Consider the following 26,536-nt stretch of genomic DNA (forward strand, 5'->3'; position numbering starts at 1 on the left):
ACCTTTAAATACTATTTTTATTTATTTATTTTCTACATCCATCATTTGCATAAAAGGAAGCAGATTAAAAAGACCCTGAACATAACATGCTATAACCAAGATAAACAGGAAACAAAAATACCAAGAGCAAAAAATTGGTTTAGAAATTGATGACAAATCCTTTCTGTCAAAATAAATTAAATATATGGTTAAATTTTTGAAAATATTAAAATAATAAGGATATATAATGATGATTTGGCATTTTATGGCGGTTGGTATGCAAGTGTTATACTACTGCCGTCTACTGTAGTTGTACGTCTTAGACTTCATTCTTTAGACTTTATTCTTCACTTAATTCTTTAGACTTCCTTCTTAAGATAATAAGGATAATACATTTCAATGAAAAACACTTTTATTTAGACCTAATTCTTTACATTATTTAGACTTCATTCTTTACATTCTTTAGACTCCATTCTTTAGATGTCGTTCGTAAGACTTCATTCTTTAGACTTCATACTTTAGACTTTACTCTTTAGACTTTGTGGCATTTCATTTTGGCTTTGATTTAATTTACCAGTAAGTCAGTATTTGTCACGTATTACGTAAGCGTTACGCAGCGTGTCCCCTCATGCGTCATCACGTACAGCCCGCAGGCCACGCCTCCTCGTGAGCTTGGATTTCCTTCTGAGGCGCAAATACTCGCCCCGTTACTAATCTTCTTTACCTGAGCTCACACACACTCTGAACGGTAAGCCTGCATTTTAATTCACTCCAAACATATTCATTAGCTTGTTGTTGTTGTTGTTGTTGTCATCCGACGTTAGCCTAGCTTCTTGGCTAACCTGTTAATATGTTTCAGTCGCTTTCACTCTTTCCACGTTCTGTTGTCATTTTTTCCACTAACTACATTTCCAACGTGTCAGAGATGTGTTAAACGTTGCCTTAAACTGCGGCAAAACGATCTATTCTGTCTTACAAACAACCGTGTACTTACAACGTTACTACGTTTTAAGTTCACTAAAAGTACGCGTTATTGCAGGGCGTGTACTTTATTTACGTCATCTACAGCGGAGGTGGTGCAGTTTGTTTTCTTCACCGTGTCCTCAACTATTCTCCACACAAAAGGTGAAATGCACAGTTGTTTTGTTCTTTATTCTTTGTGTACTAACGACAATAGGGCTATTATTGTCATGTTTACTTTTGCATTCACAGCCCTGTAACTGCACTATAGATAACGAACAAAACAACTTATAATGTTAGCTCTTGATGGAAAATCTCTTATGGCGCTAATAGTTTACACCTTTACAAACATGTTCTGGATAGTCTTCATGTATTGGTTTATAAAGGTTAACGTAATTGCTACTTTTTTAACTTTTAAAATGTCTCGACAAGCTTTTCGTGTGAATTAGAGATGTCGAAATGATCAGGTTCGTCGATAATCGTGATTATTCAGGTCGCAATATAATCGTAAGCACCAAAATTAATAATCGTGATAATTTTAAAAGCACAATTTGATATTTTTAGTTCAATCCATCATCCAAAAATATACTTAAATTGTTTTTATCTGGCTGTTTTTGTCATTTTTATCTTTACTTTGGCTTTCAGAAAGTAAAATTTCGCAAAGCTGCTCACAAACTTGAGGAATAGTAACATTGTAGACCACGGAATGAAAGAAAATGAACGATTTCACTGTTGTTTGGTCTCAATAATCGCGAATAAACGTTAAACCGTGATGTTTTTCCCTCACAACAGTCACAACAGTCGTGACAATCTTATATCGCGTCACAACCGGACGCACAGAAAACCCTATAAAGCACATTTCGTTTGCCTTCGCTTCAAAGATGGCGGCGCAGTGCGTGACGAAGGTGGAGCTGACCGTCTCCTGCGAGAACCTGCTGGACAAAGACATCGGCTCCAAATCCGACCCGATGTGTGTCCTGTTTATGAGCAGCTCGGACGACAAGTGGTACGAGGTCAGTGACTGCGACGGACCCACAACGCAACTGCATCGTGTCTGACCGTCTACGACCGCTGAATACAGACGTCCTGCTTTCATTTAAATGCTGAATACAGACGTCCTGCTTTTATTTTAATACTTATGAAACACAAACACGACAGCGTTTGGGCCAAAGTCGGTGGTTCTGTTCATTGTGATGGCCTTTTTCCAGAACAATATAGATTTATTTATTTTGTGAGCTTGACAATTAGACAATGGTAAATATGACGTATTATATCAAACGTGCTGGTGTCTCCATTATAAACATGTAATAAGGATGTACCGGTACAAATAGACCTGTCACAATTTTGAAGTTTCCTAAATTTCTACAGAAAAATGTCACAATAAACAATAAAATGACTCACAGACGCAATAAAAGCAGGAGAATTGTAGTAAAATCATGAGCTGCAATAACGAGCAAAAAATATGTATTTGTATAGCATCATTTGTACTCAGTGTAATAGAAAGTACTTTAAAATAACAAAACAAGCATATTACAAGACATAAATAGACAGTTTACAATTTTATTTTAAAAGAAAACAACTTAGATGACATTCTTTCAGCCATGATCGTAACTAAGCAAAACCGTTTTTTAAAGTCTAGATTTGAATATAGTTGCGGTAGATATGAATAGATAAATTGCAGAGTACATAAATAGTACATAATTAGTGTCTATAATTAGTCACAGCAGTTATTTATTCAACTTTCCGTGGCTCAAATCGCTAAAACAAAATTACAAAAATATCCACAGAAATGCCAAGAACATATATATATATTAATACTGAGTCCCCAAAAAATATTGTTCCAGCTGTTATTTAGTGAACAATACAGTAGAATTACCATGGCAACCCTTCCACAGTATCAGCAGATGAGTTGACACAGTGCGGCTGTTTCGACCCTCGTCAGTGTGAAAACCGTGTCAATGTTTAACTCTCAATGGAAAACTGAGTCAAGTAAAGCAGGTTCAGGACGTGATAGTGAATGACTCGATGGTCGTGTTCGTTGCCATGACGTTTGTTCAGGGCCTGCACTTTACACATGGAGGTGACGGACGGATGACGATGAAAGGAATACTTTGACTTGAACTTTAACGGGCTGTCGGTCGATAGTGACTGAGACAAACCCTTGCCGTCTGTACAAACGAACACTTTTATCCAGAGAATGTACAAAATCAATGAAGCTATAGAATTATATCTATCAATCACATTTATTTATCGAGCACAATTCGTACGAAGCGCAATTCAAAGTGCTTTACAATGTTTCAAACACATTTCAAACATAAAAACACAATACAGCTTATACAAATATAAAACAGTGTATGTCAAAATAAATGAATAAAAACACAAAAGCAAATTAATGTGGTATTTAAAAGATTGAAAAACAGGTAAAAGTATTTCCGTCATAGGCGCGGCTAAACAGTTTTTAGCTTAGAGTTAAACAGCGGTGGGGGCGTGGCTAAAAAAAAAAAAAAAGTACATAAACTACTCGTAAAAGTGCAGATCTTCACGTCTCGTTGCATTCTTTCTCTGCAGGAATTAGCCGAGCTCCAATAAATAATTAGTTTCAGTTAGTTCAGTTTGCGGTGTTTGGATTTAACTTTTATATACTACATTTATTGTGTGTTAGCATTAGCTTAGCGACAAAAGCACTTACTTTTATAAGCACATAGATGTCTCCAGGTGAAGTATTTACATGGAACTAAAGGTCTGAACACGCTACTGTGATTATCCATCTGGAACTCGCTCTCCGCTTTGTGTTAATTAGTTATTGATTTTAGCGAGACTCGGCTAATTCCCCTTAATGAATGAACAGAGCAGGAAGTGAAAAGAACATTTAAGACCATTAATCTGGTCTTAAATGTTCTTGCTTCTTACGTTGTATTTTTGTCAGAATATGTTTTATGATTAAATGTTCCCACGCGTGTAAGTGAAAGCCTTAATAATGCATTCAAATCTACTTAAAATTTACCATAACTCTATTAAGAATATTACAGTTTATATTAGTGTTTTAGTCAATCAAATGCAAACGTATTTTCAGGACTATAAGTTGCACCAGCCAAAAAATGCATAATAGAGAAGTAAAAAACATGTATGAAATAAGGTTGCAAGTGTGAAAATAACAAGTAATATCATATATAAGTCGCTCCCGAGTATAAGTATACAAGTAAAAATATAAGTATAAGTATATACTCCGGAAAATACGGTATATATACATTTTTGACTATAAATTGTATCATGTAATGTGTGTGTTTAGATAGAGCTGGGTTTCGATTCAAATTTCAAGAATCGATTCGATTCCGATTTTTACGTTTCAAAATCGTTTTTTCCCGATTTCTCAGATCCCATCCGATTTGCTCCGATTTCGATCTGATTTCCGATTCGATCCGATTTCGATTCGATCCGGGGGTTAATGTTATTAAAAATGAAAAATTTATTCGAACCGTTTCCTTCACTTCATGTGTAGATAAGCAACATATTAAAACTAGTATTATATCAATATTAAACAGCAAATCTTGGTAGTTACTGATGGCTGGAAGACTGATGAAAAGGTTAAGGGTCAATCTACCTTCAAGAAAGATAATCCAGGAGTCCTGAATTATCTTTCTTGAAGGTAGATTGAAGTTCACTGAGGGAAATGTAGAAAATAATTTTAATTAAAAAAAATAAAAAAAATCGATCTTTGGACGTACGAATCGATAATCGGTCATTAATATGCGAATCGATTAAAAATCGGAAAATCGATTATTTCATCCCAGCTCTACTGTTTAGATCAAAACAGTGGGTTTCGTTAAGGTTCAGCCTGTTCAGTTATACATTTGTAGATTGTAATGTTGTAATTCTAAATGATGTGTTTGTTTGTTAGTGTGTTTGTTTGTTTGTTTGTTTGTGGATTTATTTGTGTTTGTTTTCAGGTGGCGCGCTCAGAGCAAGTCCAGAACTGCCTCAGCCCAAAGTTTGCCAAAAAGTTCATGGTGGATTATTACTTTGAAATCGTGCAGAAGCTGAGGTTTGGAATCTACGACATCGACAACAAAACCATCGACATCAGCGACGACGACTTTCTGGGAGAGCTGGAGTGCACTTTAGGACAGGTACCACTCTGTTATTACACTTTAGGACAGGTACCACTCTGTTATTACACTTTAGGACAGGTACCACTCTGTTATTACACTTTAGGACAGGTACCACTCTGTTATTACACTTTAGCACAGGTACCACTCTGTTATTACACTTTAGGACAGGTACCACTCTGTTATTACACTTTAGGACAGGTACCACTCTGTTATTACACTTTAGCACAGGTACCACTCTGTTATTACACTTTAGGACAGGTACCACTTTGTTATTACACTATAGGACAGGTACCACTCTGTTATTACACTTTAGGACAGGTACCACTCTGTTATTACACTTTAGCACAGGTACCACTCTGTTATTACACTTTAGGACAGGTACCACTCTTTTATTACACTTTAGGACAGGTACCACTCTGTTATTACACTTTAGGACAGGTACCGCTCTTTTATTACACTTTAGGACAGGTACCGCTCTGTTATTACACTTTAGGACAGGTACCACTCTGTTATTACACTTTAGGACAGGTACCACTCTGTTATTACACTTTAGGACAGGTACCACTCTGTTATTACACTTTAGGACAGGTACCACTCTTTTATTACACTTTAGGACAGGTACCACTCTGTTATTACACTTTAGGACAGGTACCGCTCTTTTATTACACTTTAGGACAGGTACCGCTCTGTTATTACACTTTAGGACAGGTACCACTCTGTTATTACACTTTAGCACAGGTACCACTCTGTTATTACACTTTAGGACAGGTACCGCTCTTTTATTACACTTTAGGACAGGTACCGCTCTGTTATTACACTTTAGCACAGGTACCACTCTGTTATTACACTTTAGGACAGGTACCGCTCTTTTATTACACTTTAGGACAGGTACCGCTCTGTTATTACACTTTAGCACAGGTACCACTCTGTTATTACACTTTAGGACAGGTACCGCTCTTTTATTACACTTTAGGACAGGTACCGCTCTGTTATTACACTTTAGCACAGGTACCACTCTTTTATTACACTTTAGGACAGGTACCACTCTTTTATTACACTTGTTACATGTGCCTCTCACTGTAGCTCCATGTGCTGCTCACTGTAGCTCCATGTGCTGCTCTCTGTAGCTCCATGTGCTGCTCACTGTAGCTCCATGTGTTGCTCACGATAGCTCCATGTGCTGCTCGTGTTGCTCACGATAGCTCCATGTGCTGCTCACTATAGCTCCATGTGCTGCTCTCTGTAGCTCCATGTGCGGCTCACTATAGCTCCATGTGCTGCTCACTGTAGCTCCATGTGCTGCTCACTATAGCTCCATGTGCTGCTCTCTGTAGCTCCATGTGCGGCTCACTATAGCTCCATGTGCTGCTCACTGTAGCTCCATGTGCTGCTCACTATAGCTCCATGTGCTGCTCACTGTAGCTCCATGTGCTGCTCTCTGTAGCTCCATGTGCTGCTCACTGTAGCTCCATGTGTTGCTCTCTGTAGCTCCATGTGCTCTTCAGGCAGTTATTACACAAACATTGAGTCAGAGTTGCTCTTGTTCTCATGTTGTAACAGGAAACTCATTGTTAAACCTTCTCAAACATCAACATCCGCCTCTATGACGATTGTGTTTCTGCCACTGCTTTTTCTCACAGACGGAGCAGCAATTCCAATAAAAAGAAGAAAATGTGTGTTTTTTATGGTGAACCTCTTTCATCTTTTATATTTATCGTGTACAGCATTTATACACATTTTTCAGGGACAGAATCAGATTTTAAATACTTTATTTCATTATTTTTGAAGCAGCAAACTGTTGTCTAAAACGTACTTTAATTGGAGAAATATTTGCAGCTGTACTTTTACCCCAAGTAATGAAATGCAGTACTTAGACATCCTGTGATGCTATCCATACTTTGGCTATTACAACAATTGTTACATCTTCTACTGTACTACTTTAACGTGATTATTAACAGTGTTCAGTCTCTATTGGACCATTTCAGCAGTTCATAATTCATCTTTTTTACTTTACGTGTCGATATACTACGAGTACTCGACTATCACCTGTACTATTACTGCTCTATGATATTTGTGAGGACTCTGACGCCACACTTTTCTGTTTATTCCGATCTAAACCCGCTGTAAACGCTGTAAACTCTTGCAGGTGGTGTCGAGTCGTAGATACACGCGTCCTCTGGTCCTGAAGAACAAGCGGCCGGCGGGAAAAGGCACCATCACTGTGAGTAGAAATGCCGAGCGCGTCCGAACGACAAACGGCCTTTTGTTCACGCTCGTTCTGTTTCAGATCAGCGCCGAGGAGATCAACGACAACAGAGTGGTCAATTTTGAAGTTCAGGCACGGAAACTGGATAACAAGGTTCGTCTCTTTGGCAAAAAACAAAAACGGCAGGTCGTATGAGCCACTGGTCACGTGACGACACCGACGACAGAGTGAATATTATTAATTATGTGGCAAAAACAATGCTGTAACGCTCTTATTTAGGGCAGTTTTAGGATTCACTTAACATTTAACTAGCTGCTAATTTTAATGCATGTTTAGTTTAGTTCATATGCAGTTTTTACGCTGCAAAAAGGCCAAAATGCACAACAAAACATAAAAAAGCACATGAATGAACAACGGACATACAGTAAGTTACAAAACACTAAAAGCAGCGTAAAATATTTAACACAAGTTAATATAACGTGATAAAAAAGTAAAAGATTCTAATCGTGGCTTTTATTCTTTGGGTTTTGTTATTTTATTTATTTTATTTATTTTGTTTATTTTATTTATTTTATTTATTTTATTTATTTTATTTATTTTATTTATTATTTTGTTTTAATTGATTGTAGTAGTTTTTATTTAGCTTTTAATTTAGTTTTAATATTTTTTATTTTTGGTTTTAGGTTGTGTTTATCATTTGTTTGCACATGTTTTTATTGTTGAATTGAGATCATAATTCATGTACTAAAATGTCTTAACATCGCACTAATAAGACATTTACAAATAGGAAAGTGCAAGTAAAAGGCAAATTAGCAGCAAAATTACATTATTAAGGGCAGAATAAATATGAATTAACATTGAATTTGTCTGTTAAAATAAACTGTCACCAAAAACACATAAAACAGTTCAAAATGTGATATTAACAAATGTATTTTGTCATAGGATTTATTTGGGAAGTCCGATCCGTACCTGGAGTTTTTCAAACAAACAGAAACGGGATGGCAGCTGGCTCACAGAACAGAGGTGCGTCCAACACTCTATTTACTCTTTTAACTTCTTATTCCGCGTGGTTTTAATGTCTTTTCTGTTTGCAGGTGGTAAAGAACAACCTGAACCCGTCGTGGAGACCCTTTCGAATCCCTCTACAGTCTCTGTGCGGCGCCGACATGGACAAACCCGTAAAGGTAACGCCACTGAGTTCATGCGAGATGTCAGTTTAAAATAATAACAGATGAGAGAACATGGTGAATAGGTGTATGTATGCTAACGCTAACACCTTCAGCTACATGAGGCACAGACAGAACTGTGGAAAGTGTCTGGTATGTTAACGTAACATATGAACAGTTATTCAGATAACTATAGCATAAAGAACATGCTAACAAGTTTACCAAAGCATCAGTTTTACCCCAAATCACTAAATCCATTGAATTCTTCTTCCTCTGTGTCACTTCTAAACAACTCCACAAACTCCAGAGGTAGAGGAAGTGCAGATTCTTCTTCTGCATCGCTTAGAGACTAGAGCGCCCTCTTGTGGGTGTCATGTGAAAATAATCAACATGTGAAATTCAGTTGCCAGTGTGAAAATAATGAAAAATATCACATATAAGTCGCTCTGGAGTATAAGTCGCACCCCGACCAAAAAAAAAAAAGATGCGACTTATTATCCAGAAAATACAGTATACTATTCATTCAAATCTATCATAAACTGTTCCAATCGCTCAAGAACCTGTTTTCAGTCACATGAAAAGCTTTAAAACATAAACAAAACACTTCTTTCTGCTAGTGCAAAGTGCTGTTTTTACAAAATGCTATATGAAATGTACTAATTTGAAAGAAAAAGGTCGGTTACCCGAGCTCTACACACTAACACAATGTCGAAACTGTGGCCGAACAGCGACTGAAACAGGAACTAAACCTTGACTAAACCGGGACTGCACCACAGCTCGGACAGGACCAAACCATGTGGACTAAACTGGGCCAAACCAAGACCAAAGTGTGACCGCAGCCGTAAAAGACCTACTTAATACTTGCATTAATAACTCCAATTCTGAATCAACTTCTCGATGTATTTTACTGCGTTTTGGTGAATCTAAACGTGTAATAAATATAGATTTTTGAAGAATTTAACTCCAACACGTCTTGAGTATTTTGCGGTGGTGGTAAATGTCCCTGATGAGATTAAATGTCACGTTCACACTTTTTTAAATGTACGTTTTTAAACTCGCACGTCGGGAAGGAAGCGGATCTCGACCACGCAGTATAAAGTGAGTGAGCTTTTGTGTGCCCAGGTGTGTTTCCACTTCTGTTCTCCTCCACGGCAGTCAAGAAATACATTCAAAATATCATCTCGATTTGAAGACGTGAAACATATTTATATTTAAACCAGGCCTATTTAATCTGTGCAGTAAACAAATGTTCGACAGCGTTTCTGTTTGCAGTGTAAGACATTTGTAAACTCTTCACAACATGATTTCTGTTCTTATTTAGTTTCTTTTCCACATAAATGCACATGCAGATGTCTGTTTCAGGTGGAGTGCTATGACTACGACAACGACGGCTCCCACGATCTGATCGGGACGTTTGAGACCACCATGACTCGGCTACAGGAAGCGACTCGGGTTTCTCCTGTGAGTGACATAAAGCACACACATGTACATAAAGCACACACATGTACATAAAACACACACATGTACATAAAGCACACACATGTACATAAAACACACAAATGTACATAAAGCACACACATGTACATAAAACACACACATGTACATAAAGCACACAAATGTACATAAAGCACACACATGTACATAAAGCACACACATGTACATAATGCACACACATGTACATAAAGCACACACATGTACATAAAACACACAAATGTACATAAAACACACACATGTACATAAAGCACACAAATGTACATAAAGCACACACATGTACATAAAGCACACACATGTACATAAAGCACACACATGTACATAAAGCACACAAATGTACATAAAGCACACACATGTACATAAAGCACACACATGTACATAAAGCACACACATGTACATAAAGCACACACATGTACATAATGCACACACATGTACATAAAACACACATGTACATAAAGCACACAAATGTACATAAAACACACACATGTACATAAAGCACACAAATGTACATAAAGCACACACATGTACATAATGCACACACATGTACATAAAACACACATGTACATAAAGCACACAAATGTACATAAAACACACACATGTACATAAAACACACACATGTACATAAAGCACACACATGTACATAAAGCACACACATGTAAATAAAGCACACACATGTACATAAAACACACACATGTACATAAAACACACACATGTACATAAAGCACACACATGTAAATAAAGCACACACATGTACATAAAACACACACATGTACATAAAGCACACACATGTAAATAAAACACACACATGTACATAAAGAACACAAATGTACATAAAGCACACACATGTACATAAAGAACACAAATGTACATAAAGCACACACATGTAAATAAAACACACACATGTACATAAAGAACACACATGTACATAAAACACACACATGTACATAAAGCACACACATGTAAATAAAACACACACATGTACATAAAGCACACAAATGTACATAAAGCACACACATGTACATAAAGCACACAAATGTACATAAAGCACACACATGTACATAAAACACACAAATGTACATAAAGCACACACATGTACATAAAACACACACATGTACATAAAGCACACAAATGTACATAAAGCACACACATGTACATAATGCACACACATGTACATAAAGCACACACATGTACATAAAACACACAAATGTACATAAAGCACACACATGTACATAAAACACACACATGTACATAAAGCACACAAATGTACATAAAGCACACACATGTACATAATGCACACACATGTACATAAAGCACACACATGTACATAAAGCACACAAATGTACATAAAACACACACATGTAAATAAAACACACACATGTACATAAAGCACACACATGTACATAAAGCACACACATGTACATAAAACACACAAATGTACATAAAACACACACATGTACATAAAGCACACAAATGTACATAAAGCACACACATGTACATAAAGCACACACATGTACATAAAACACACATGTACATAAAGCACACACATGTACATAAAACACACATGTACATAAAGCACACACATGTACATAAAGCACACACATGTACATAAAACACACACATGTACATAAAGCACACACATGTACATAAAACACACATGTACATAAAGCACACAAATGTACATAAAGCACACATGTACATAAAGCACACAAATGTACATAAAGCACACAAATGTACATAAAGCACACACATGTACATAAAACACACACATGTACATAAAGCACACACATGTACATAAAGCACACAAATGTACATAAAGCACACAAATGTACATAAAACACACACATGTACATAAAACACACATGTACATAAAACACACACACGTACAGGTTTGAAGTGGAGTGCGGTCAATTTTTTTACTTCTACTAGAGTGATATTATTTTCACGTAACTTGTCGTTTATTCCCTCTTGTCTTTTCAGGCCGAGTTTGAATGCATCAACAGTAAAAAGAAGCAGAAGAAAAAAGGCTACAAGAACTCTGGAGTCATCAGCGTCAAACAGTGCCAGGTTTATATTCACTTTATGATGATGGTTCTCACTTTCTGGGCTGGAACGTAAACCTTGAGTCGCAGCGACATTCAAATTATTCACCAAATAATTATTCAATCATAATTATTTTCTTGGTGAAAATTGGTGCAACTAATTGTCAGCTAAAATGTCAATATTGTAACCGATATCTGTCGAAAACATGCTTCTACTATCAAATAAACATAAATAAATATATAAAGCCCTATCACTCAAATGACACCTTCTTAAAAGTAGAAACATGTCCTTGAACTATTAATCTTACTTAGAAATGTCTTAAAACACGATAAATAGATAATAGATTGTTTTTGTCTAGATTTAAGTCCAATCTGCAGTATTGGATACATCTATATATATACTGTATATATAGTTTACTTCTTGACAGTGTCACATGTCTCACTGCAGGTGGTGAAGGAGTACACGTTTCTGGATTACATCATGGGAGGCTGTCAGATCAATTTCACAGTACGTATTTCTCATGATTTCGTAAACATTTCCAGTGGGAATCCAGTCGATTTATAACTCGTGCGTGTGCCTTTTGAAAACGCAGGTGGCCGTGGACTTCACCGGCTCAAACGGAGACCCGAGATCGCCGCAGTCGCTCCATTACATCAGCCCGCAGGGAGTCAACGAGTACCTCAGCGCCATCTGGTCCGTGGGAAACGTGGTTCAAGACTACGACAGGTATCAAACTAGGGCTGCGTTTGGATAATCCTGATCATTATTCAGACTATGCAGACTCCAAAACACATGCGGGATTGACTTTTTATTACAAAAACAAGCAGCATTATTCAATCTAAATGTCAAAACGAATAAACTGTTTCAGATATTCATCAATCATTCACTTTAATGGTAAATATTCTCTATTTAGAAGACTCCAGTCGCCATATTTCAACCTGTATTTTGTTGATAATGTATTTAAAAAGTCTCAGTGTACAATCGAAAATACTCAAATAATTGTAGCTGTGAGAATAATCGAATAACGACAGCAATTTTTAAGTATCACAATTTCCTCCATAAATGCCAACAAATCCTGCCTCATTCTGCACAAAAACTACAAACCCTTAAGTTTAGATCGGTGCAAACGTGTTCTGAAATACACAGTTTGGCAGTTGATATTTCAGCTTTTTTGTAAACTCTTTGACTTTGAAAAGACATGATTAAAACACAAATGTAATTGCAATTATTGTCAGAAAAATTGCTATTAGATATTTTTTCCATGTTCAGCTCCATGTACAATTACTTAAGTAGCTTTTTTTTTATCATTATGTCATTTGTTATAAGGCTATTCTTATGTAAATCATCTTTTTCTTCAGTGACAAGCTGTTCCCAGCGTTTGGTTTTGGAGCACAGATCCCTCCGGCGTGGCAGGTGAGCTTTTATACATGGAAATACATGCAAAAAAAGCTAGACACAAGTTATGTAATGGAAGTAATGGAAACTTAGTGCCTTTAAAACAAGTGTAAGTTGTCTAGATGTTTCCATTACTTTATAAAACATAAAAAGTATAAGGTTGCATTAAAAAAACAATACCCAGAAACGAATAGTTACAAAAATGTGCATTGAAATTAGATGCTGGTTTGAACATATGTATCAATACAAAAAAAAAATCACATAAACAGGAAAAAATATGTACAGTTCTAGTTAAAATATAGTCTGAGAATGAACTATGTCAGAAGTAATGTAAATATCATCTAAAAAAAATGTAGTTTTTGTATTATTATGGTATCGAAATCTGTGCCACGCCTTTTTCTTTGTATTGAAATGGAACAATATTGAAATATTATTGTGACTGTTTGTCTTTCTACACATTTCTCCTGCTCTTTTTAAATTCTCAAAAATAATAATAGTAAAATCTCTTGTCCAATTCGTAGGTTTCCCACGAGTTCCCGCTCAATTTCAATGCAGCGAACCCGTTTTGTGCCGGTAACAACTGTCTCTTCTTTTTTTTAAATCAATGACATTCACATTTAACTTATTTGCCTGAAGATTTGATTTGTTGTGTATAAAACGCTCGATGTTTCAGGCGTTGAAGGGATCGTGGAGGCGTATCGAGCGTGCCTCCCTCAGGTAAAGCTCTACGGACCCACAAACTTCTCTCCGATCATTAACCACGTGGCCAGCATCGCCAACCAGGCTATACAGCAAACCACTGCATCTGTGAGTAAAGAAACACACTGTACTTTACAATATGTCTAAAATGGAGATAAACCAATGTGGATTTTTTAAATGGTAGAATCGAGAGAACCCGATGCTGTCCGTTGTTTTCGATATGTAGAGTCGATTTTGATCATTTTTCCCAAATTCTAACATTTGGATTTGCTACAAACTCATCCACAAACCTGTTTAACTCTGTAAGAAAGAGATTTTGAGAGATTTTAGAGCTTTGTGAATCAATCAAAGTGTATTTGTAGCGTTGTAGCGCACAAATACTGTCTAAAATGCCATTCAAAGTGCTTTACAGACATTAAAAAGTACATTAAGATCACGACACAAATGCGTAAAATCACAGGTAAATAGCAAACACAACAAACAAACAAACAAACAAACAAACAAACAAACAAACACACACACAGAAACATAATAAATCAGTTTGAAATAAAGAAAACAAATGTAGATAAACTTGTTTGAGGCATAAGCGTGACTAAACTAGACTGTTATGAGCTTAGATTTCATATTGAGACGATTTAAGGCCGATAACCTCAACCTAACCTCCTGCTGCTCAAAAGTGCAAATATTGGCCCGATTTATCGATACATATCTAGTTTTAAATCTTTAATAATAATAATAATAATGCGTCCTACCTCCACCATCACAGGGATCGTGCTTTGTGTATCGTTCTTAAATGTCTTCCACGTCCCGCAGCAATACTTCGTGCTCCTGATCATCACCGACGGCGTGATCACAGACATGGACCAAACGCGCAGCGCCGTCGTCAACGCGGCCCGTCTGCCCATGTCCGTCATCATCGTGGGAGTGGGCGGGGCCGACTTCAGCGCCATGGAGTTCCTCGACGGCGACGACGGGCGCCTGCGGTCGATGAGCGGCGAGCCGGCCATGAGGGACATCGTGCAGTTCGTGCCCTTCAGACAGTTCAAAGACGTGAGTGTGTCGTCCGCCGTCGGCTCACTCCGGCTGAACGTTTGCTGTGGGACTTTCGCTTAATCGCACGCCCAATCAAACAACGCCGTTTTATCGTAGCAAAGTGGCGCTTCTCTTACTTTGGCTACATCTTCACATGATTTTAACATCTCGGCTTGGAACGGACTGCACATTTGAATGGCCACAATGAGCAAATGTCCTGTTCCTGAGGCCTTGTGCTGTGGAAACCCTGGTTACCGATAGTCAGACCTCTAGAAACTATTGATACGTCAGTCTTTTCTCAAATTGTACCGTATTTTCCGCTCGAAAAGGTGGACTATAAAGCGCACTCACGTTTTTTGAGGAAATTAAAGGCTTTTAAGTGCGCCTTATAGTGCGGAAAATACGGTAATGCTCTCGGACAGAATTTGAATGTTTGAGTTTTGGACTTGACCTGGACTTGAGGCTCTATTTTGATGACTTGACTTGATTAAATGTCAGTGTGTACTTTTATTGGGACAGACTGGGACATATTTCTCCATTTGTGTCCAGCACTTTTTAAAGATCCATTCAAAAAAATCATACAAATTGCAAAAATATGAGCGGTATTGGCAAGTTGATGATGTGAAAGGACTTGAAACTCAAAGCAGGACCATTCGTTTGGACTTGAGACTTACTTGAGATTTGGTCCCACCCCCTTTGACCATTTCTTTCTCATTTTTAAATACTATACATCTCCAAAGTACAAACAAGCTGTACATTTGAGTCCCGCAGACAAGTACAGCTTATACATTTGTCCCTTGTTGTGCCTTGTGTCATTGCAGGCGCCCGTCCAGGCTTTAGCCCAAAGCGTTTTGGCGGAGTTACCGCAGCAACTGTCGTCATACTTCACTTTAATGAAACTGAAGCCTCCCCATGATCCCAGCCCGTCCTAGGGGTACCTCCTCCAGTCCCAAATGTTTAGTACCGGAGCCCCGTCTCCGTCTCTGCTGCTCTAACATGTAACTTGCATGAGCCATTTTCATTCACTCTTGTTTGCCAGTTTTCATTTTCATTGCACGTCAAGTAGTAGTAGTATTTTGAGACTTTTCCTGTGGCACAACGTTTACAAGTGGGTGTCGTTATTTAATATACTGTATACTGTTGGTTTAACACATTCAGTTTTGGATTACACGCCCCACAAAACCCTTAGATGAACGTCAAAAAAGGCAGATTTGTCTTTTTAAGAATCGACTCGTTAAGTCTTTACCTTGTTTCGCCCCACGCCCACTTTTACCTGTGACGAGGATTTGCACTTCCGTTGTTTTGTTATGCCGGGTCGCTAAAGTGCACCAACAAGTCTACAGTGCACGCTTTCTCTGGGTTGCCTGAAAACTGCTTTTTCTTGGTATACCGTATTTTCCGGACAATAAGTTGCACTTTTTTTCATAGTTTTGGCCGGGGTGGGACTTATATATGATATTATTTGTTATTTTCCCACTTGCAACCACATTTCATACTCCAATGCGACTTATATATGTTTTTTCTTCTCTATTATGCATTTTTTGGCTGGTGCGACTTATACTCCGGTGCGACTTATAGTCCGGAAAATACGGTAATTGTATATGCGTGTGAAATTATGCAGAGGAAGGGGCACTTGTGGAAACATCCGGAATAAGGTGAACAGTAATCCGTAATAACCTGCAAATGCGTTGTACTTGCGGCCGAGTTAAACAGAACGCTCAAACACCTTATTTATATCGAGTGTTGTTTATAAGTGCAGTAGGTGCAGAGAAGAAGTACGCAGTAGGTGCAGAGAAAAAGTACGCAGTAGGTGCAGAGAAGAAGTACGCAGTAGGTCCAGAGAAGAAGTACGCAGTAGGTGCAGAGAAGTACGCAGTAGGTCCAGAGAACAAGTACGCAGTAGGTGCAGAGAAGTACGCAGTAGGTGCAGAGAAGTACGCAGTAGGTCCAGAGAACAAGTACGCAGTAGGTGCAGAGAAGTACGCAGTAGGTGCAGAGAAGTACGCAGTAGGTCCAGAGAACAAGTACGCAGTAGGTGCAGAGAAGTACGCAGTAGGTGCAGAGAAGTACGCAGTAGGTCCAGAGAAGTACGCAGTAGGTCCAGAGAAGTACGCAGTAGGTCCAGAGAAGTACGCAGTAGGTGCAGAGAAGTACACAGTAGGTGCAGAGAAGTACGCAGTAGTTGCAGAGAAGTACGCAGTAGGTGCAGAGAAGTACGCAGTAGGTGAAGAGAAGTATGCAATAGGTGGTGCAGAGAAGTACGTTTGGACCGCCGCAAACAGTTTTTAACATTTTAAGACAGTCGTGTTGAGCACTTTTAAATTCTTACTTTGTTTCAAGCCTTAAAGACCCGAGACAACAAAAGGAACAATGTTTGAGACTCCCTTGTAAATTACTGAGAAATATCCCTCCATCGCTTTCTTCCACCGTTTCCCTTCTTGTCGTGTGCAAAACCTGCTTGCCGCCATCTTTGCTTTCTGCATTTATGATCACAAAGTCTGCATATATCACCGTTTCAAACCGTCCAACCCACCTTTATCACACCGTCGCCTCCGTCCTCTTTTATATTCCAGGCTCCCAGAGAAGCGCTGGCCAAAAGCGTGCTGGCAGAAGTTCCCTCTCAGCTCGTGGAGTTTTTCAACGTCATGAAGCTAACGCCTCCCAACGCCAACGCCGCTCCCAAACCGGCTGGATCTGTTTGAACATTCAATGACGGCACAACTGGGATGATAATATGGGAAAAGGTGCCAACATCATCTCTCCTGCATATACACCACTTCATGTCACTCCTATAACCTCAGCAGTAGCTAGTTGTCATTTTACAGGCTAAATATGTAGTGCTCCGTATGTGCCAATGCAGTAGCTGTGTAGCAATGCTAATTAGTCATGATGGTACACTGAAACAAAATATCTCTGCTAGTTAACATGTAGCATAAGTGTTAGCAGGTAGCACAAGTGTTAGCAGGTAGCACAAGTGTTAGCATGTAGCACAAGTGTTAGCACAGTGTTCTACATGCTAACACTTTTGCTACATGATAACAAGTGTTATTATGTAGCACAAGTGTTATTATGTAGCACAAGTGTTATTATGTAGCACAAGTGTTATCATGTAGCACAGGTGTTAGCATATAGCACAAGTGTTAGCATGTAGCACAGGTGTTACCATGAGCACAAGTGTTATCATGTAGCACAGGTGTTAGCATATAGCACAAGTGTTATCATGTAGCACAAGTGTCAGCATGTAGCATAAGTGTCAGCATGTAGCACAAGTGTTAGCATGTAGCACAAGTGTTATCATGTAGCACAGGTGTTAGCATGTAGCACAAGTGTTATCATGTAGCACAAGGCATGTAGCACAAGTGTTAGCATGTAGCATAAGTGATATTATAAAGTAGGGTTGTATGTGGTACTTGCAATATACAGTTGTACAGGCATTATTTGTTGTAGAGCGCTAGTGTTTAGGGCTATAATAACAAGTGTGATATCTCATATAGTGGACTTTCATTATATCAAATTCCAATATGCTATGCCTAAAATGCAGTGCGTTTAGTGAATTCTGCTGCGTTCACACTAGCACAACATCAGAATTAAGACTAAACCCAGAACTAAACCAGGACCAGACCAGAAGCTACGATTAGTCCTGGTCAAGTTCTGATCAAGTTTGGCCCAGTTCTAGTCCTTGTATCGCCCTGGTCTAGTCTAGGTTTAGTTCCGATGTGGTTTGTGTGCAACTGTGAACGCGGCAAGACTAAATCGGGATCAAACCAGGACCAAACCAAGTGTGAAAGGCACAGGCTAGTCAAAGTGAATTGAAGTAATAGTATTGATTACCGTAGTTTCTTAGCAGATGTTGACAACCTTACTGGAAGCAAAACTGAGTCTAAACCCAAATATCAGAGCCTCAACAGGATCCAAACCAGGACCAAGGGACTCCTAAAGTAGATTCATTAGAAGCTTGTATTACTGTTACTGTTCTTTTTTAATGTACAATAAGAAAAAGGCTTAAGTTCTGTTTATTCAAAGTCCAAAACTGCCCTATTTACAGTCATTCCATTGACATAAACTCTTATTAGACCAAATGCAAGTGCCCCATACAGCCCTGCCTTCAAAATGCCAGTGTACAAATGTAAAAAAAAACAAATATCTTGTCATTATTTGATATATATATAGCGTGTATTACAATAATTCCTATGCAAAGCTATGGCCAAATACTGCACAATTAACTTCTGCTCTTAATGCTGCAATGCGTTTAATCTAGTGCCACAGTTGAGCTTTTAATGCACAATTTTCTGTTATTTCAATTGCTTCTTATAGAATTGTTTATTGCACTGTGTGCCAAACCCCATTTTTACTCTAGCGGCATTAATATTGGTAAAATATGTTGGAATATGCCTTTTTACGTAGTTTTAAAGCCAAGAAAGCGTCGTTCGTCGTTGCTGTTTGTGTTGAAATCGTGTTCACGTTCTCTCATTGTGCCGTTTGATTTTAATTGTCGTAAATGTGTTTTGTCGGGAAAATAAAAGACCAGCGAGTTCAATTCGAAGGCCACTTTCACACGACACACAAGATGTTTTTAAATCTTTACTTTTATTACATATGTTTTGGTTGGAACATAAATCCTAAAATAATAGAGAAAGCGGGGCGCAAGGAGAAAAAAATAGTTTACTAATGTCAAAATTTTGATCTTGGGACAGAGGCATAAATACAACAAATCTGGATAAAATGAAGAGGAAATACAGAGCCAGCTTGTGGCATAAAAGGTATCACATCACCATGACAGAAATTTGGATTTGTTGAGCTAAAATACCCCCGAATACAGGACATTTCCCAGGAGAAAACACCCAGACCCCCCCTGCATTCTAAACGACACTATAAAGGAGTCCATACACAGAGCCATCCCAATGCCTACAATGCCTTTTTCTATTACCGTGGGTGACAGCAAGGGAGCGCAATTACACGTCTTGCCTCAGGCGCCAAAAGCATTCGGGTCGGCACCGAAAAAAACCCACCACACAATTTCACGTATCATTTTTTAATTCCCCTTGTGCCACTCAGCAGTTTTTAACGCTTGTACTAAACAAACGTCTCATAACCTGTGTCACTTTTGTCTAAACGGGTCAAACTCTCCATTTTGTCTCAGTATTAAAATTGTCATAATTTTGTACAACTTTGTAAGAATGACCTTTCTGCGTTTTGCCTTGTGCTGCAAAATGTATTGAATAAAGCGACCTACTCATACTCGGTCTTTTGTACTGCATTTGCTGCCACCTACTGGGCATTGTCGAAGCCTCCGCTCACGGTTTAGATAGTTTTACACGTGTTTTAGAGGCATTTTGTGCACCAATAATGACAGATAAATAACCAAACAGACCAGGCAATAGTATAAATATATACTTTATTATTAATATCCTAGCAGATCCCTTCAGTTGTCTCTACCATACGAGAGCTTACAGAAAGTCGCCTTTTCTTACAGCGATCGTGTAATTAAATAATACGACAGTCCAATAGGTGGCCGTCAAGTGACATCACAACGTTCATAATTCAGTGGCGGAATCGTGTGTTTTGGGGCTTTCCTGTTGCTCAAAAACCTGATCATACATTTGAAAACAGCGTTCCGTCTGAAATAATTATAACAATTGATTACTAAAAAGTGAATGTCACCTTTTTGGAACATTTTGTACTTTTGTTATTGAATAGTTGTAACTATTTGTGAAGTTTCTCAGTTCATTCAAGTGGTAACAGATCAAAACCGGTCTTTTCTTCAGCCGCACATGAACGCCTTTAACACCGATAAGAGTTCTGCAAACGTTTTTGAAATATATAACATTTCTCAAATTCTGATTATCATTTGAGTACTTTTTGTAGAAGCGTTCGAAATGATGTCGGCCCAATACAGTAACGCTCAAAACCAAGAAAAATACAACAATCAAATCATTTTAGCGAAAGCAGAGGATTCAGTGTGCGTTAACGTTGTCGGGCGAACAGTTTCAGCAGTTACAGGTGGCGTTTACAGTGCTTATGGAGGCTGGTTACATGCGGTGGATGTTGTCATGGTCCATAAACTGCTTGAGGTCGTGCAGATTGTCCCACCACTTGAACAGAAATGTGTCGGCGATGAGGCTGAACCACGGCGTGACCAGGACCTGGTTTTGTTTGGCCTTCCGCAGCAGCTCTTTCAGCTCTTCTTTGCTCACATAACAGTGGCTCTGGATCTCGTTCGGGTCCGGGTTCAACTCCACGTCCTGTCGTCACGAGCAACGAGCCGGAAAACGAGCAAAACGACACAAAATGACTGTTTTAGAGGTTCACAATCGAACAAGAAAGCAGATTAGTATGAAAATCAGTGGTGGAAAATGTGCGAAAATGTACATTTTACTGTGGATACTTTTTACTTCTACTTCTCTACATTTGAGAGCAGGTGTATGTACTTTGAACAACGAAAATATATATTTTTTTAATATGGGTTGAGACCTGCTAAAATCGTTGTGGGGTTTATTATTAACACCGTTTTGAGTTCAATTTCTTTGAGGAAAAACGACAAATGACCAGAAAAATTAAGAAATTGATTGAGTCGTTTCCAGTTACCAAAAATCCGCACAATTCTGTATCAAGAGCACTACATTTAACTCCTAAAAAAACTAATGTTTTTATTTTTTACTCCAAATGTGCATTTTAAAAAAGTGAATTCTTTAGCTGGTTTTGTACATGATACTTTTATTTGAGTCGTTTTTGTGCTGCTGTATCTGTACTTTTACTTCTTTCACCACTGCTAAAAGACTACTGTATTTTCCGCATTATAAGTAGCACCTTTTTTCATAGTTTTGGCCGGGGTGCGACTTATATACTTGTACTCCGGAGCGACTTATGTGAGATTATTTCTTATTTTCACACTTGCAACTGCATTTCATACTTCAGTGCGACTTATGTTTATTTTTCTCTATCATGCATTTTTTGGCTGGTGCGACTTATAGTCCGGAAAATACGGTAATTCGTTTTAAATGGTGCTCAATTTGGCTGCCATTTACCAAACCCACAATTAGACATGCATAAAATGATAAAAGTAAGACAACTGTGTACAAATAGTAAGACTTGTGCAGCACCTTTTGCATGAAAAGGATGTAGTCGATCTCGTGTTCGCCCCAGACGCCATCGGACTGGGCTTTGTAGTGGATTCTCGTCAGGTACGTCATCTCTTCCGGAGGGACCTGCAACGAGTCGGCGATCAGTACAATTTTATTGCCACGGCATTTGCTTCATTTACTAAAAGCATTGTTAAAATATGCCGGACCTGTGCCATTGGGATGCCCAGCTCGGCCTCCAGTCTCCTCTGAGCAGCTCGCCTCACCCCGATGGCCTCGGCCTCCTCCAGCTCAGACGCCATGTGCAGCGGGTGACTGCAGCACGTGTTTGTGAAGCAGCCTGAACACGCCACAATTACAAACAAACAATACAATAAGTAAGTAAATATATATATATATTTTTTTAAATTATACTTCTGTAACTAATCTGTGTTGCAACATGGAATTTCCCCATTGTGGGACAAATAAAGGTTATCTTATCTTAAATATGTATATTTTGTTTTTAAATATATATAAACATTTTTGAAAATAGAAACGTAGAACAAAGAACGCAACCAAAGAGTAAAACAAAAATTATAAAAATACTAATAATAAAAGGCACAATGACAAAAATAAAATTACGACAAAAATCCAATTTTTCAGATAAAAATCACCAAGTGACGAATAAAACTAGAGAAAACAGGGAAAATAAATGAAGTTATAATTCATTCAACTAAAGATTTAGTTTATTTTATAGCTGCATATGGAAAGTATATGCAGTCAGTGGTTCAAACTAGTCTTAATTGTCTTATCTTTGCATGTAAAGAGTCTGAGTGTCCAGAAAAGTCTTATGAAGAATTATAATTAAATGTTTTTACTTTCACCCTCTCGTTTTCTAACATTATTTGTTATGAAGTAATAATATTGGTTTTCGTAGGTGCCAAATGTCTAGTCGGGGAGACCACCACCTTAATCAGAATTTTGTCTTCATCGTTTTGACTTGATATTTATGATAAAGTGTTGTCATTAGGTGTTACAAATACACTCTTAAAATAGACAATAACTTTAACTCATCTTAAATATACTGATCATATTTCACCCAAACACTCACGATATGAAGTTACTGACCTGGAAAAGTAATTTTGGCGTCCGACCTCTGTTGTAGGAGAAGCTTTTCTTCACTGTTGAAAATAAAGACGCTGAAAGCCCTGTGCAACAAACCTGCAAAAGACGTATTAAAACAGGACACGTTTAGTTCACATTTAGTTCACCGACACTGGTTTAAGACGTTGTCATTTACCTTTGTCGATGTTGGAGTTGAGGTGGCAGTTCTTTTTAGTGTCGGCGCCGATCTTCTGGTCGTTTTCGTCGATTAAGATGCACATTTCCGCCAGAAGCTGCACCTGTTTCTCGTCCAAATGGTCCGTGGTGATTTCAGGCATTTTGACCGAGGATCTTCTCACTCCACTGCCAACAACAAAACAGACGTTACAGAGATGGATATGAAAAAAAGTGTGCATGAGTAATCAGTGTTTCCCATTAACAGAGGAGACGATGGTGCCCCCCCCCCCCAAAGCGCCCCCATAGTCTAAGAGCAAGGAGAACAACAGTTTTATTAAATATACTGGTTAAAATATGGATAGTCTCCGTACAAACCTGTGGAAACAATGACAAGGTACTTTACATATGGTTTAAGGGGTTCCTTTTCATCCTGACTAAAGGTTTTGAGTTCAAGCCTGAGTTTAAATAGTTTAGTATAATAATTTTATGTGTATATTATTTTATGATTCAACTTGACCTTTGTTTAGCAAAGATCAGCACAATTCCTCACCACATTTAACGCTTTAACAGTTCAACATTCGTGTAAAACGTTTCGTTAAAGACTTTTTACTTGTCAAATACATTTTTAAACAGGTACTTTTACTATAGTATTATATAGATTTGTTTTATGGGCAACTTCACGTTACCCTTCAACTACTTTGCTCCTGTAGCTTTATATGTACCCGTACTTTTACTTCAGAAACAAAATGTAGTATTTCTTCATTCATTGTCAGATTTGCAGGTTAAAATGACATAAATTGACTATGTTATAAATGTGTTGTGTCAAAGTGGCATCACCAGTAAACACAGACTGCTAGCTTCCCTTAGCTCAGTCCTCAATAACAGGCTTATCTCTGACACTCTGATCACTTAACATTTCAAAATGACAGTGCAAACTTGCACGGAGAGACGCTCACGCACCTGCAGATTGTCCCGGACGGTATAAAGTTGTGTTTCGGCGCAGCGCGGCTCCAAAACGACGCGTTTTTTGCGCAAACGGCGCGTGGTTTTAGCAGACGGGTGACGTCACAGGAGAACGACCGAAGTCCCGCCCATAAGACCATCACGTGACCACAGCGCGAAGCCAATGGGGAGCCGGGTGAAGGGTGGACGTGCGGAAGACCCGGAGCGGAGTGGAACAAGAGGGACACGGACTGGGACGGGCGCTGGACAAAGGGGAAAAGTCAATAACAGAAACAGAAATAGAAATCAATCATTATTAAATTCTAAATATCGTATAAATAGCGGTTAATGTTTCCCACGAACGTTGAAAATTGTTGCCTCTCCGTGGACTAGCAGCAAAATATATGTCTGACATGGTTTTCTTTATTATAGTATTATAACGACAATAAAAATAAAGAATAAAATAATAAAACAAAAGAGCAATACAATAACATAACAAAAATACTCCCACACCCCACAAAAAAATTACAAAATTACATTCATGCATCAAAAGGAAACAGACAAATAAATAAATATATAAATAAAGAAGATTGTGTCTGTTTCTTTGTACATTTCGATGATAGTGACTGGTTTTATCCATCGCAGCGTGACATGTTCGTGCCATATGAACCTTGCCCAGAGTCTCTGTATTGTGAAGTATTTTGTACTCTAGTTTGTATTTGTTTTTATCGTTGTAAAGTGTTTTGTACGTTTTTTTTATGAATGGTGCTTTACAAATGAATCTTGATTGATTAATTAAGCTGTGCGTACGACAGAAAGGATTATATCTGCACTTTTCAGTCAATTATATCATGGTTATTTATGTTTTCACTTCAAACACATCTGTCCTTTTCTGTCATGATGAGCGCTGCAGGATTGACCGTATCTGACACCAACTTTTCTGATGGAGGGAACTGCCACCTGCTCCGTCTCCATGGAGATGTTATTGTTTTGCCAGGGATGTTCCACAAAGAGCATTAAACATGTCTTGCATTTATCTAATTGTATTTAAAAGTGTTGCTCAGAAATACCTTGAAAGACGTGCATTATTGAGTGGACTCGGCTCATCCGGTAATAGAAAAGCTTTAAAAACATTGAGTGTCTGATCGGGATGTCACAATTACTGCGACTGTGACCAAACAACAGTGAAATCTTTAATTTTCTTTAATTCCCTGCATTTACATGTCACTGTTCCTCAAGTTTGCGAGCGTCTTTACAAAACAGAACTTTCCAAAAGACAAGATAAAGTTAAATGTGACAAAAACAGCCAGATAAAAACAAGTTATTAACATTTAGGAATATTTTGGGCTGTATATTGACGAAAAATACTTATTTCTTCAACTAAAATGGTGACTATTATTATTTTTTTGGTTGTCACGAATATATTGTGACCTGAATAATCACATGTATCAATTAATATTGACATCCCTAATGTTTGCAGTCTTTTAAAAGCTTTTTGGGGTTATGTAAATTATTGTATGCCTTATTTCAATAGAAAAAAATCCATAGCTAACAGAGGCTGGAGTCTGGCTGCACTACTGCCCCGTTCCAGTGGATCTTGCGCCACATATCCCAGTAAACCCGGGCTGTCAACACGCCATCGGACCATCGCGCCACCAGCTCCTGATAAGTACCTCCAAAGTACGCACGGTCTCACTCACGCACGACTCCCAGACAGAGACGCAAAGACTGTGCACTTACTCTCACGCCAATCCCGACGTATCGGCCGCAATCTGCGCTTTTAACGCCGCCTGTTCCTCTCAAAACGCGCTACCGTCAGCGAGCATGAAACAGCAGCAGGGCCTCCGCCGGCGTGACTTTACGTCTCACCCGATTGGTCAAAAAACGCAAACGTCACCCACCGAATGCGGAAGTGATTGCTCGGAATATGCGATGTGTCAAAATATTTCAACAACAAAAATAATATTCCCCGCATAATTTGTCCATATTTTATAATCGCAGCACCACACACGCCGAAACACCCATTTTTAATCCAGTATTTGTTAAAAATACTATTTGATTTGTATTTTTGAGGCTACTTACAGTGAAGGCGGTGCTTGCTAGCGCTCGCTAACTGGGCTAATTTCACTTTTTACATTTCATTCGTGGTTTTTCGTGTTGTCAAAAAGGCTTATACTG

At 38.3% G+C, this 26,536-nt stretch overlaps 2 protein-coding genes across 4 annotated transcripts; one reads left to right on the forward strand and one right to left on the reverse strand.

Moving 5' to 3' along the window:
* Positions 1 to 1,798: 1,798 nt before the first annotated feature.
* Positions 1,799 to 19,643, forward strand: LOC140364386 (copine-3-like). Of its 3 annotated transcripts, none has more exons than XM_072450494.1 (17): positions 1,799 to 1,952; positions 4,887 to 5,066; positions 7,195 to 7,269; positions 7,336 to 7,407; positions 8,197 to 8,277; positions 8,349 to 8,438; positions 9,783 to 9,881; positions 11,889 to 11,975; positions 12,399 to 12,458; positions 12,544 to 12,677; positions 13,310 to 13,364; positions 13,868 to 13,919; positions 14,020 to 14,153; positions 14,859 to 15,095; positions 15,899 to 16,011; positions 17,651 to 18,070; positions 18,271 to 19,643. In XM_072450494.1, the coding sequence occupies exons 1-15, from the start codon at positions 1,821 to 1,823 to the stop codon at positions 16,007 to 16,009; spliced, it is 1,599 nt and encodes a 532-aa protein (XP_072306595.1). In that variant the 5' UTR covers positions 1,799 to 1,820; the 3' UTR covers positions 16,010 to 16,011; positions 17,651 to 18,070; positions 18,271 to 19,643. The 3 variants fall into 3 exon arrangements, with proteins under 3 accessions (XP_072306595.1, XP_072306594.1, XP_072306593.1); XM_072450493.1 differs by lacking the exon at positions 15,899 to 16,011 and having other exon boundaries at positions 18,271 to 18,365; positions 18,418 to 19,643; XM_072450492.1 differs by lacking the exon at positions 15,899 to 16,011.
* Positions 19,644 to 20,455: 812 nt separating this feature from the next.
* Positions 20,456 to 26,187, reverse strand: idi1 (isopentenyl-diphosphate delta isomerase 1). The gene is made up of 7 exons (XM_072450496.1): positions 26,099 to 26,187; positions 24,377 to 24,621; positions 23,436 to 23,602; positions 23,264 to 23,356; positions 22,366 to 22,496; positions 22,178 to 22,282; positions 20,456 to 21,319 (listed from the first exon to the last, which is right to left on the reverse strand). Exons 2-7 carry the CDS (start codon positions 24,517 to 24,519, stop codon positions 21,107 to 21,109), a joined length of 852 nt encoding a protein of 283 aa, XP_072306597.1. The 5' UTR covers positions 24,520 to 24,621; positions 26,099 to 26,187; the 3' UTR covers positions 20,456 to 21,106.
* Between the last annotated feature and the right edge of the window lie 349 nt (positions 26,188 to 26,536).

The sequence above is a fragment of the Eucyclogobius newberryi genome, unplaced genomic scaffold, assembly GCF_026437365.1.
Source record: "Eucyclogobius newberryi isolate DKJ021-1_F unplaced genomic scaffold, fEucNew1.0.hap1 SCAF_18, whole genome shotgun sequence".
NCBI classification, from domain to species: domain Eukaryota; kingdom Metazoa; phylum Chordata; class Actinopteri; order Gobiiformes; family Gobiidae; genus Eucyclogobius; species Eucyclogobius newberryi.

What these genes read in the sequence shown, in the direction of transcription:
- LOC140364386 (XM_072450492.1), top strand. Translation starts at nt 1,821, where the DNA reads ATGGCGGCGCAGTGCGTGACGAAGGTGGAGCTGACCGTCTCCTGCGAG. An exon ending in CGGGAAAAGGCACCATCACT is followed by an intron (nt 7,270 to 7,335) that starts GTGAGTAGAAAT and finishes GTTCTGTTTCAG; the next exon opens with ATCAGCGCCGAGGAGATCAA. An exon ending in AGATCCCTCCGGCGTGGCAG is followed by an intron (nt 13,365 to 13,867) that starts GTGAGCTTTTAT and finishes TCCAATTCGTAG; the next exon opens with GTTTCCCACGAGTTCCCGCT.
- idi1 (XM_072450496.1), bottom strand. Translation starts at nt 24,519, where the DNA reads ATGGTCTTATGGGCGGGACTTCGGTCGTTCTCCTGTGACGTCACCCGT. An exon ending in CGCCAAAATTACTTTTCCAG is followed by an intron (nt 22,497 to 23,263) that starts GTCAGTAACTTC and finishes TGGCGTGTTCAG; the next exon opens with GCTGCTTCACAAACACGTGC. An exon ending in TGGGCATCCCAATGGCACAG is followed by an intron (nt 22,283 to 22,365) that starts GTCCGGCATATT and finishes GACTCGTTGCAG; the next exon opens with GTCCCTCCGGAAGAGATGAC.